This window comes from Dasypus novemcinctus, chromosome 6 (assembly GCF_030445035.2).
Source record: "Dasypus novemcinctus isolate mDasNov1 chromosome 6, mDasNov1.1.hap2, whole genome shotgun sequence".
Lineage (NCBI taxonomy): Eukaryota > Metazoa > Chordata > Mammalia > Cingulata > Dasypodidae > Dasypus > Dasypus novemcinctus.
In genome coordinates this window covers 57,266,385-57,280,029 of record NC_080678.1, presented here as the reverse complement: position 1 = coordinate 57,280,029, position 13,645 = coordinate 57,266,385, and the positions used below count along the sequence as shown (strand labels likewise).

The window sequence follows — 13,645 nt, the reverse complement described above, 5'->3', positions numbered from 1 at the left end:
TATGGGGGTCAGGGAACACGGGTTTGGGGTTCACATGTTTGGGGAACACGCGGCTTGGGAGCACTTCCATGTGACCGGCAGTTCTCAGGAAGTGCTGCAGCCCTTAGCCCTGAGGGGAAGGGGGTTTACCTTCCCATGGCTTCCGAGTTCAGTGTTAGAAACCCACAGTTTTACCTTGAGCAAGCACTAATTTTGTTGCAGTGTCTCCAGATCCACGGCCGGACACCTCCTGCTTTGTAGATTCCCAAAACAGGCCACTCCTGCAGGATTCTGTCACTGCTCTGCCGGCCTTGGGGTCCATGTGGGTCTTTGGCAGAGAGCCGTGCAGATGCTTTTTATTCAGCTGGCAGGAACTTGGTGAGCTCTGCATCCAGCTCGCACTTGTGCTCCTGGGATGGGGAGGGGTCTGCAGGGTGGGAGTCCCTGCCTCACAATAAACAGTGGAGTCTCCTTGCTGCCCCTGAGGACAGGCACGAATCCAGACCCAGAAGGTGAATATTCTAATTACCAAAAACAAAACAAAACCCTACTACTGTACTTTACTAAGACTTGTAATTTACTTTACTAAGGCTTCCAATTTTACACCAGACAGAAAGAACTCTCTTTCTCTGGGTTACCCTAACATTTAGACAAATGCTTAATATCGTCTCTCCCTCCCTCTCCCCCTAGAAAAAGAAACTAGCATGGTACCTAGCATTTGGTGTGGAATGATAAAGCCTGTCACATCTAAACATAAATTAGCCAAATGGATCTTTGAGAAATCTTTTTTACTACCTTTTGGAAACTTGGGTGTGGCCATTTGTCCAGGACTTTTTTGTATGAATATAAGCAACCATCAGCCAGCTCCTTTTCCTGGAATTGTAAGAACATCTACTATGTGTAAGACACTTTAAATCACAAAGGTTAACAATAGAAAAAAATAATAGTCATGAATGAAATTGTGCTGATTTCTCCTTTCTATTCGGCATTATCTCGTAGCCTTAAAATATTTTCACTTGTTATTTAGACATATATAATATGCAATAATAGAAGTAGTAACAGATGTGGCTTAAGCGGTTGAGGTCCCAGCTCCCACATGGGAGGTCCCAGGTTTGGTTCCTGGTGTCCCCTGAAAAAAAAAAGCAAACAGCAAGCAAAATAAATGAAAAAAACGAACTCAGGGAAATCGATGTGGCTTAGTGGTTGAGCACCAGTTTCCCACATACAGGGTCCCAGGTTCAATCCCTGTAACCCAGTACCTTAAAAAAAAAAGTCGTTCATTATTTCCTACAGTCACATTTGGACTTCTAAGGAAAATAGATTTCTTGTTCTAATTGCATTTGGTGGCTGTACAACTTTTCGTTTTTTAGACAATATTTTATTTTTTTTAATTTATTTATTTCTCTCCTCTCCCCTCCCACCCTCCCAGTTGTCTGTTCTCTGTGTCTATTTGCTGCGTCTTCTTTGTCCGCTTCTGTTGTTGTCAGCGGCACGGGAATCTGTTTCTTTTTGTTGAGTCATCTTGTTGTGTCAGCTCTCCGGGTGGGTGGCACCATTCCTGGGCAGGCTGCACTATCTTTCGCGCTGGGCGGCTCTCCTTACGGGGAGCACTCCTTGCGCGTGGGGCTCCTTTACGCGGGGGACACCCCTGCGTGGCACAGCACTCCTTGCGTGCATCAGCACTGCACATGGGCCAGCTCCACACGGGTCAAGGAGGCCGGGAGTTTGAACCGCAGACCTCCAATGGGGTAGACGGACGCCCTAACCACTGGGCCAAGTCTGCCGCTATTTTTAAGACAATTTTTGACCCTGTAATCTGTTATCTTTGTCTTAATTTACTATTAGGTGTTAGCCCATTTAACCAGATCTTTAAAATATTGGTTTTTGTATGTTGCAAGCTTCTATAGTAGAGATTTATCTATAGTCAAAAAAAAAAAAACCAAAAAAACCCCCACCATGTCATTTATAAAATTTCACTTTTCCTTCCTATTGAGAACTGTCTAGAATTCTAAAATATGATATATATAGATACACACACACACATATATATATATGTAAACTACATATTCAGATGCATCAGATGACAGAAGACACATTTTTGGAGACATGGCTTCCTATGTTAATCCAATATATAAGTTTATTTGATTTTACATAAAACTACCAATAAACTCTTTTTTACCACACTTCTCCCCAACTTTCTTTTCAAAAATAGCTTATTTTATCATATGACTATCCCTAAGACATTGGGGGAAAAATCGTGGGGTTTAGTACTTTTTATGTACACCTAAGGAAACCTCAGAGTTTAAAACTTAAATTTGGGTCTGAACCTAGATTTAAGTTCTTCCACAGCTTCGATGTAATTCATAGGACTTTGAACTCTTATAATTTGTACATCGCCTTGTCTCCCTCTTTTTCCCCACTCCCATATGTTTTTCATATCTTTATTGTCTTATATCTTTTCCCACTATTTTCTCTTTATTTGATTCTTGTTTGGATCCAAGGTTTTAAGGCTGTCCACATCACTGTCTGTCCCATACTGTCCAACACAGTAGCCACCAGCCATGTGTGTTTATTCAGCACTTGAAATGTTGCTGGTCTGAACTGAGATGTGCTGTGTCAATTACACACAGTTTCAAAGACTTAGTAGAAAAAAATAATGTAAAATAGTTCATGAATAATTTGTATATTAATTGCATGTTTGGATATATTGTCTTACATCTTGCCCCACTTAATTGGAGATCCTGAATAGGGGAAAGAGGTGAGAGATACTGAGAGTACACTCTTTCACTGTGACAATGAGGTGTTGCTGCTACCTTTCCCCCAACATCTTGTGTGTCCTAATAGACCTCAAGGATGGAGAGCAATAATGGGCATTGAGCTTATGGTTGTCCCTTACTTTGAGATTATTGCCTAATGGCTAGAGGACTTAAAGGGTAAAGCAATATGTTTTTAGGTTACTTGTTTTTCTTTAACTTGTATCACTATTAAATTCCATTATATTTAAATTATGGCAGTGGCATTAGCTATGACTTGCTTCTCGGGTTATGTTCTTATATGCATAGTGGGGCCAGGCAAGTAACAAATGAATACATCCATCCTATGTTAGACGATGTGGAGTGGTATATGTTCCATGCAACAGGTACAGGTTCTGTCTAGAGGGTAACTCATTCCTATTCAGGTGGTAGTTGCTTTATGGACTATGTGGACTTGTGTAGCCAGGCTGTTCAGGTTTTCAATAGAAGCCAAAAAGCTGGATTTTTAAGAAATTTTAATCTTCCAATTTAAAAATACTGGTCAATAGTGCAAACTTAAAATATATGTGCAGGTCAAGCTAAGTGAGTGCTTCTGCTTTATACCTTCGGGCTTAAGAGTATGCTTTTGGAATTAAATACAGGTTTTAGGAATCGAATTGACCTAATTAAAGTATGCCAGTTTTGAAGAGAGACCTAAAATCACCAGTTGATAAGTCATTTTTTTTTCTTTTTAAATCATTATAAACTTTATTTTTAGAGAAATTTTAGGTTACAGAAAAGTTACATCAAAAATGTAGGGGATGGCGATGTCCACTCTACCTCTAAATCCCACTGAATGGACTGGGAGAGAGTGTAAACTACAACATAAACTATAATCCATGCTGTGTAGCAGTGCTCCAAAATGGATCCATTAAATGGAATGACTGTACCACACTAACAAAGTTGTCTATGTGGGAGGAGTGGGAAGTGTGGGGAGTGGGGTATATGGGAACCTCTTATATTTTTTAATGTAACATTTTGTGTGATTAAATGTATCTTTAAAATATATATAATAAAAAATATCCATGATAAAATTTTAAAAAGAATAAATTTTAAAAGGTAAATTAAAAGAAAAATAAGTATGGGGGAGCTCTCACCTTCCCCACCTGCCTGGTAGCTGCCCAGAAAGGAACTGGAGAAGGACTGTGGCCTGCGAGTCTTGTCACAAGCAATGCAGAGGTGATGTCCCCAAGTCAGGCAAGTGCCCTAGCAACAGCAGGGGTTGGGACTCACACACGTCAGTGCCCACTGGGCTTCAGCTTCCTTCCGGTTCCCGGTTCCCGGGAATGGTGCAGTCAGCAGGCGCGGGAGCTGGAGCAGCAGAGGTGGAGGCCCTGGTGCTTCACTCTCCTCCCCCTTAGGACAAATGGGGAAGGCCAGGCGACCTGGGTGGCTAGGGGCGGGTCTAATGCCCAAGAAAGGGAATTCTCTTCACTGGGATATGGAGACTGTTCAGTCACCAGGAGGACAATGTCATCATTGTTGTGCTGGATAACGCAGGGAAAACTACCATTCTTTACCAGTTTTCTATGAATGAAGTTTCACATACGTCCCTTACAGTAGGAAGTAATGTAGAAGGGATAGTGGTTAATACACATTCCCTAATGTGGGGTTTTGGTGACCAAGAATCTCTTCATTCTTCCTGGAACACATACTTACACTAACACTGAGTTTCTAATAGTTTTTGTAGACAGTACAGACAGAGAAAGGATTTCCTCTAGTTAGGGAAGAACTGTATAAAATGTTAGTGCATGAAGACCTAACAAAAGCTGGTTTGCTGATTTTTGCTAATTAATAATTGTTAAAGAATGTATGAATGTAGCAGAAATCTCCAAGTTTTTTAATCTAACTTCTATTAAAGATCACCAGTAGCATACCCAGGCATGCTGTGCTCTTACCAGCAAAGGATTGTGCCAAGGACGTGAGTGGATGACGTCATGACTTAAGATTAGATGACTCTTCTCATAGACTTTGTATAAATGAAGTGCTGAACTTTACCTGAAAGCTGCAAAAATTAATGGTTTAGATATATTTGTAATAAACTGATTTAAACTTTTTCTGTTAGAAGAAAAATTAAGACCACTTACTTGAAAAAATAACGTTGAAGTCTTACCTTCCAGTTTGCCTTCACATTAGTTCCTTTCAAAGTAAGGTCTTCAAGCTGTGACTGACATTTTTTCTCATAATGAACCCTCACAGGACATTGTGTAGCCTGTGGTAAATATAAAAGGAGAGGTAGACATTGTTAGCTTGAACTTTACTATCAGTATAAACCTTTCTAGTTAAATGTTCTCTTCTTGTTCTAAATCAAAATATAAATCAACACAGATACTTAGTTTCCAATATTTTGAAAGTAATGTTTCTTATGAAGAGTATTTTGTAGGTTGTGTATGTAGTGTGTATATACCTCAAGTTCAAGTTAATAGCTTTGATTTTTATTGTTGGTTTTTAAAGATTTTATTTTTTATTTTTTATTTATTTTATTTCTCCCTCCTTCCTCCCCCATTGTCTGCTCTCTCCATTCGCTGTGTGTTCCTGTGTGTCTGCTTGCATTCTTGTCTGCAGCACCAGGTAACTGTGTCGCTTTTTTTGTTGTTGTGGCAGTACTGCGCATGGGCCAGCTCACCACATGGGTCAGGAGGCCCTGGGTATCAAACCCTGGACCCTCTATGTATTAGGCTGATACTCTGTCAGTTGAGCCACAACTGCTTCCCTCAAGTTAATAGCTTTGATGTACATTCTAAAGAAAAGTGATGAGTAACACAAAAATTAGTAATATCCTTAGTTGTAATCATGTAAGATGAGACTGGCATTAGTGTTGTCTTTTTGTACTTTTCCCCTGAGGCTTTCTGTATTGTGCTGAACAACCCCCAAATCATTGAACTGTTCTTTAAAAAAAGGAAGAAAGAAAAAGGAAAAATGTTTGACATTGTGTTAATATTTTTTGTTTGCCAAATCACAAGGAAACATACTGCAGCTGAATGGAACATGTATCAGATTCTTGGCTTAAGTATTACTGATGGGTAGAATTACACAGCAAATTATTATCACATCATTCCTTGTATAAGTCCATATGCCATCTATATTACTGAGTAAATTGTTGAATGGCTAAATAGTTATTAATTGTGATTAAAATTATCAAGTAATTTTTTCAACATTAATTGAAAATTGTGTGAGACATGTCTATACAGAGAAGTAACAATTATATGTGAGCATTTAAAGTAGATTTGAGATGAAAAGTGAAGCATATTTTCCAAGCAACACCATTTAGGCAATGGAATAGTTTGAGATTTTTAAAATTCTATTAGTTGTCTGTATCTTCTTACACTGTTTGGCAATTAAAAATGCAAATGTTTTTTAATACTTTTAAGGATTTGGTGTAAAAATTGATTGACGTGATGTATCTTTTACAAGACGTAACTTGGCTCATCAAGCCTTTTATTTACTTAGGGTATTTCAGTATCTGAAAGTTGAAGGTATTTCTGTCATAACAGTAAACAAACTTATCATAAACGTATTAAAAAATACTCTGCGTAGTCTTATTTGCGTATCTTCTTGGCCTGAAAATCTGAAAGCTAATTCAAACTGGCATATTTTAGAAGATTCAAGAAGAAAAAAATAACCACTTTTAATACCAGGCTTTTAGATTTCCTGAAGATTTTAGTGAGAAATAATAATACATACATCAGCATTGACAAAATTTTGGAAGTTCATTTCAATAAAATATAACATCTAAATTCAAGCCAGTCATGGGAGATCAGTGTTTCACATTGGATGTTTTGTGTTTTAGATTTATATTATAAAGTTTAAAGTGCATGTATTACATTTTAATATTTGCTACTATGCTTTTACAAAAGTAAATACTAAATTACTAAGATTTATTTATTCATATGTTCTTAAAACTGTTTTTAATCACCAGAAGAAATTTCTTGTATATTAAAAATTCCCTTAACTGCCTCCCCCCCCAAAAAAAAGTATAGGGGAGGGGGATTGTGCGTAGCTCAGTTGGTTAAGTGCCTGCTTCCCACGTATGAGGTTCTGGGTTCAACCCCCAGTGCCTCCTTAAAAAAAACGGAAAAGTATAAGGATTCCCATATTACCCCGACCCACCCACATACACATTTTCCTCTATTAGTCACATCTTACATGAGTGAAGTACTTTTATTACAATTGACAAAACAAATTGAAGCATTGCTTCAATTTGCACTATAGACTAATCAAGGTCTATAGTTTATGGATTACACTTTGCACTGTACAGTTTTATAGGCTTTAACAAATGTATAATGTCAAGTGTCTGTCCGGGCTCCCAAAGGCCCGTGGAGTTGGCAAGACTCTCTTGTCTCCCTCATGCCTGACTCAGTAGGACAGCAGTTATGGTCTGTTGAGCACCTACTGGGTTCCAGGTGGCCTGTCAGGCTTCTTCCCATACTTGACAGTGGAGTTGCATCCTGCTAGGTACTGGGTAGAGTAGGGTCTAACCTCTGAGAGCCAGAATGGAATAGTCTGTCAGTCTCCCCTGAAGTATAAAAGATGTTAATCTCAAAATAGTAGCCTTTTAGTTTGTTTTGAAATTATATGTTTCAATGTATTTTTTGAGCATGTATTTTTAGCAGACTTTTGTTTTGTCAGGATATTATTCTTTTCTTATTTACTTTTCTTACTGATCATTTTGATGTGAATTTAGTTTTCCTGACCTTTTAGAAGAAGGCTTTTGTCAGATAGTTTTATTGACCCACAGAGCTCCCGTTCGTGTTTTGTCTTTGTGGTTGTGTACTGTTCAGAAATATAGTATGTTGCTTTCTGAGCTTTTCTAGCTCTGTTCCCCTTCTCCACTTTTATCTGGACCTGCTCTTTCCTTTGTCTCTGCTCCCTCTCCTGCTCTTGATTCCACTCCCAGCAGTTTCTCCTCAGTATGGGCCCTGTCCTAGAATACAGCCTTAGAACATCATCTCTTCCGAGAGTTGACGGGCTAGACGTCTCCAGCCCCAGGCCTAACCACAGATCTTCTGCAATCACTGTAGCAGTTTGATATGGTTCATGAAATCCAAAAATCGATATTGGGTTATATTTGTAAACTGGTATGTACCTGGGCATGATTAAATTATGATTAGGGCTTTGATTGAGCCACATCAGTAGGGTGTTGAGTCCCTGCCCCTTGGTGGGTGGGGACTCACAGATAAAAGACATGGCAAAGGACAGTTATGGAGTTTTTGATGTCGAAGTTTTGATGCTAGAATCCTAAGCTGGAGCCCCGGCAAGAGAGGAACCCAGGAAGCCTGAGCCAAAGCAGATGTCAGCAACTATCTTGCTCCAACATGTGGCAAAAGACTGTGGTGAGGGAAGTAACGTACACTTTATGGCCTGATAACTGTAAGCTTCTACCCCAAATAAATACAGTTTACAAAAACCAACCGATTTCTGGTATTTTGCATCAGCATCCCTTTGGCTGACTAATACAATCACCAAATTCTGGAGTGAGCTGAATTCTTCCCAGTTTCAGCTCCTGTCTGAAATTGGCCCTTAGCACTTTCCAGTGCATACCTTTTGGCTATTTGGCATTTTCCTCTTCTCAGATCTCTCTCATGCTGTGTTGCTCCCCTCTGCTTTCTTCCACACTGATACTGACAATATGCTAGTCTTGAGGCTTATTGGTGGTATTCATGCAGAATACTTTGTCACATAAATATGTTGTCAGTGTTTCCCTTGGGTTTTTGGATTTGCTATCTGGTTGATCCATCTGATTTTATGTGGGGAATCAGGAAGGTCCAAAAATTCTGCTGCAAACGTGGCTGCTGTGCTCCCAGCATCCAGATTCACTAAATTTATTAGCTGATATGCGGGGTGGTAGCAAGAAGTCATTTGGTAGTCATGGTTGAATAGGTTTATACATTATATTCAAGAGCCATAATCATGTTACTTTCTATAAGAGTTGGAGAAAGGTTAAAGTTATTCACTGCAACTTATTAAAAATAACAAAAAAAGACACCTTTACCAGAACAAAATAATTAAGTTAAAAAAGAAAAGACTACTTAGCCCATAATGTTGAAAGCAGTGGTTTTTCTGGCAGTGTATAAATTCCTGCTCCCAATGACACATTATTTCAGCTAGAAAAGGTTGCTTCTCTACCCTTTCGTGCTTCTTTTCCAAATTTGGTGCTCAAGTCAGGTCTGGTAAACTATTGAAGAATTACATGAATTTCCACTCTCACTGTTTGAACTTGGCCTCAACTAGGAAATTTACTGAATACTGCTTGTCTTTATTCTCTACACATAGATAAAATAATAATACTTTGTTTGCCTCAGAAGTACTCCGTAGAATAACCAGTATTTACTAAGGGCCAGTTTGCTCAGTGTCATTCATAGAAAGCTAGTACAGTATTGCAGTACACATCTGTTCCAAGTTCCTTAATCTACAATTAAAGACTACCTCTTTAAACTTAAAGAATAATGTGTATGCGTGCTATTTTAGATAGATTTGCAATACTACAATGATCCTGAATTTTGGAACTTAACTTTCAGTATAAAAAGTTCAGTTCTGTGCCACACAGAATTTCAGCTAAATGGCTGGGTTGTATAGTAAGATAAAGACAGGAAAGTTGTGTACTACTTCTTAGGGTAGATACTATGTTTTATAACATAAATATATATATATATATATGTATATACTGTTTTTTTCTTTCTCTCAATTTCTCTTTTAAGGTCTCAGCCAATTTCTTCTCCAGTCATCCTCCAGTTTGGTCATGCAGAAACTCTTCTTCCACTGCTTTCTCTCATGGGTTACTTCAAAGACAAGGAGCCCCTAACAGCTTACAATTACAAGGAACAAATGCATCGGATGTTCCGTAGTGGTCACATTGTACCCTATGCCTCAAACTTGATATTTATGCTTTACCATTGTGAAAATGCTAAGACTCCTAAAGAAGAATTCCAAGTGCAGATGTTACTGAATGAAAAGGTGTTACCCTTTGCTCATTCCCAAGAAACTGTTTCTTTGTATGAGGATCTGAAGGACCATTACAAGGACATCCTGCAGAGTTGTCATACCAGTAAAGAATGTGAATTACCAAAGATGAATGGCACATCTGATGAGCTATGAGTAACTAGAGAACATTTTTAATTCACCAAGATATATAGAGAGTGATTATGTGCTTAGAATAGGTGGGCAGTCCCTTGATTACAGAAACTTTCACATTATTGGGTGTTCTGTCTTTTCACAGAAAGATGTTGATTTCTTTTTGGATCGGGACGTGGATATTATTGTTCACTGGAGCAGCTTTCTTAAGGGGAGCAATATAGAAGAAAAATCTAAGCAACAGCTGGCACTGCAAATGTTTACAGAAATGGAATTTCTATTTTTATTCCTCTATTTCTATTAGATAAAATATGATTTCTAAATGATACTTGAAAAGTGTTGGAGCAACAAAATATAATACCAGCTGGACTACCCATAAATTCATTGAACTAAGTCTAGGAATTTTACCAGTTATGTTACAGTTCTCTCTTTTTTCCTCAGATTAGACAGTTCTAGAATTTATTGTCTTAATCAGAAATAGTTAATAAACTGGAATTACAATTTGGAAGAAAACTAACATCTCTCTAGTAGAGAGTTGTTGAAACAATATTAAGAAACAGTCTTATTTCAAAGGATACCTTCACTGAAGCAAGCCAAAAACAAAAAAAACAAAAACGTTTTTATTAATAATATTTATAAAGTATTTGAACACTTTTCAGTAATTCCAAGTAAGTATTATAAGGCTTCTGTTAAATTATTTATCATACTGGTTTTAAATATATAACAATGGAAGGACAAAGAGACCATTAGCAACAAGTCAGATGGATAGAATCCAAGTTTATTAAATCTATTACTTGGCTGGCTTTTTCAGACATATTTAGACGTATTTTTATATTTTGCTATTATATAAAATGTATCTTTTGGCTTTATTTTCTTTGGTTTTGTGTGTTTGGGGGGGTGTTGTTTTGCTTTGTTTTGTTTTTTTAATAAAGACTAGCTTAGCTTCACAGATTTGACCCTTTTCAAAGAAATAGTTCTGAGTTACATCAAATGCTATGAAAAGTATTTGCTATAATAATTTTAAAATTGTGACTTTACTATCAGGTGTTTTCTGCTCTCTGTTTTTATACAATTAATAGTTAAGTGTAAAAGGTTTTAATTTTCATGGAGTTTTGAATCAATGTAAAGCAATTTTCTCCTAGAAATTTCTTCAAATAAATGGAATGTTGTTAATGCATTTTATTTTAATTGGTGTTCACTTTAAAGATGAATAATTCCAAAGGAAAATTGAGGATTTTTTTTTGAAATTTTATGGTTATTCTTATCAAACAATATGCAGTAAAATCTCAAGTAAGTGGAATCTTCTGCACTAATTTCTTCAGTAGTTTACTTTTGAGGGGACAGACCATAGGAAAACAAGTACATATTAAGGATATGTTTGTGTCTATGTACAGATTGTCTTAATGACTTGGATTAGTACACTTTCAGCACTGAGTCAAAACAAAACGTTTTCGAGGTAATGCTTAATTAATTGAACTTTTAGTCAAAGGCAATTATAAACTAATTTAGGAGAGAAGATTAAAATGTTTAAATGATTTCTCAGTAAGAAAATCCTCTTACTGCTTTCATTTTTGCAAAATATGACAAGGAGTAACCTTTAAAATTATGTCAACCAACTATTGGGTTATATGACCTTGCCACTACCTCTGGAATAGATTTTATATTTTTAAGGTTTAAAAAAAATAGCACTGATGGGTATGTAAAAGAGACAAGTCAGCATATAGGGCCTGTAAGTATATAGTATATATGCTAGAAAAGATAAAGACAAACTACAGTTGATTCTGGTTATTCGTAGTAGGTTATGTTCTATAAAGTTCCTGAGAACACTGAATTGGCTAACACTGACCATTGCCTCTAGGGGAAATACAGTTATGTTCTTTTAAGCCTCTGGTTATAACATTTCTTCAGTCAGTCAATATGTAACCTTGTTTTATGTGCGTTTCTGTTTAAAGACACGTTATATTTTTTTACTCCCTCAAAATTACATACAAAGGAAGTTCTTTGTTTTGCCAGCCTTTTAGAAATAGCCATTGTTTTACTCCATCTAGTAATAGTATAAGCCCTAAAGAACATTTTAGAACAACAGTTCAGTAAAGCCCCGAACATAAATTTAAGGAAGTTTAATCATAAATCAAATTACGTGGTGGCAGTTGGAGCTCATTAAATAAAGTGTTGATTCATTAACATTGAACTCAGGATAAACAGCGCTACAACTTATACCTGAATGAAGCTTATCTAATACATGTTTTCTCCACATATCACAAATTTCTGCTTAGGAACACTAGACAGCACTTCAGCAGTACATTTGGAGCCATTTTAAGTAGTGAAATCATTAACAAAAAGGTGACAGATGTAGCACTAAATATTCCGTGTAAAGGACATTTGTTTACAATATAAGATCTAAAACAAGAAGGCAGAGTGTTGCCACAGTCAGCCTCAGCTGGAATTCTGTGATTCAGGGTGACTCAAATTTCTGCTGCTCTGTGCATGTCCACAAATAAGCACAAAAACATGGAGTATTGATTTGGGGTTACAAATAAATTTTAGCAAGAAGGAAAATTCACAAATTCAGAGTCTGCAAATAATGAGGATCAAGTTTATTTCAGTGTGATATTTTCTGAAACTGAAATGTTCCAGAATAGTGATATTCAGAACTGTACATGAGATAGATTAATTCAAATTCTTTTCAGAGCATAAATTCTAGACAGACGATATTGTAGATATTACATAGCGTCTTTTTTTAAAAAAATTCATTTTTAAAATGCTACTTTTTTTTTTTTTTTTTTTTGAAGATTTATTTCCCCACCTTCCCCTTCTCCCGCCCTGCTTTTTTTGCTGTCTGTGTTTTCTCATTTTCTCTCCTCTAGGATTCACTGGGATTCAATCCTGGAGACCTCTGATGGGGAGAGAGGTTCCCTGTCAATTGTGCCACTTCAGTTTCTAGGTTTTGCTGCACTTCACCTTGACTCCCCTTGCCTCTCTCTCGATGCATCATCATCTTGCTGTGTAATTCACTTGGCAGGACACTGGCTCACCACGTGGGCACTACTCACCACATGGACACGCACGCTGGCACTGGCTCACCATGCAGGAACTCAGCACAGCCACTGGCTTGCCGTGTGGGCGTGCTTTCTCTTCTTTTTCACCAGGCGGCCCCAGGGATCCAACCCAGGTCCTCCCATATGGTAGGCAGAAGCTCTATCACTTGAGCCACATCCACTTCCCAGAAAGGGTCTTGTATTTAACTGGCATTGGGAAACTTGAGGTTATCATTATGTTGAATGTCTCAGGCCTTTAACATGCTGACACACATTCTGATTCTGCAAGCATTTTTTATACTATGTTGCTTTTTCCTATCTTATTAAGATTTTTTTAAAAATTTATTTCTCTCCCCTTCCCCTCTCTATTGTCTGCTTTCTCTCTGTGTGTGCTGCCACTCCTGGTCAGGCTGTGCTTTTTTTGCACTGGGTGGCTCTCCTTACAGGACGCCCTCCTTGCACGTGGGGCCCCCCCGATACAGGGAACACCCCTGCTTGGCACGGCACTCCTTGCATGCATCAGCACTGCGCGTGGGCCAGCTCACCACACAGGTCAGGAGGCCCTGGGTTTGAACCCTGGATGCTCTATCAATTGAGCCAAATCCGCTTCCCTCATTACAGTTTTAAAATACTGTCATAATTTAGTTTTCACTTTTTAAAGAAAAATGGAAATCCATTTTATTAAAATCTATGTAAGTACTGCAATTTATTTTGAAATTATAAAAGCAGATGCATAGTATATATCATTGACCTTCAAATAAATGA

The 13,645-nt window shown here is 37.6% G+C and overlaps 1 protein-coding gene across 3 annotated transcripts in view; it reads left to right on the top strand.

Annotated features, from left to right (window-relative positions):
• The window catches only part of MINPP1 (multiple inositol-polyphosphate phosphatase 1), a 152,656-nt gene that overhangs the window by 59,261 nt on the left and 79,750 nt on the right, over positions 1 to 13,645 (top strand). The window contains exon 5 of one of the 3 annotated variants that reach the window (XM_004462380.4): positions 9,470 to 11,019. The exons of the other annotated variants lie outside the window; for them this stretch is intronic. Within the exon in view, the coding sequence (XP_004462437.1) occupies positions 9,470 to 9,866 (397 nt within the window). The 3' untranslated portion in view covers positions 9,867 to 11,019. Of the gene's footprint in view, positions 1 to 9,469; positions 11,020 to 13,645 lie in introns of those variants that run through there. 3 annotated transcript variants of the gene reach the window in all.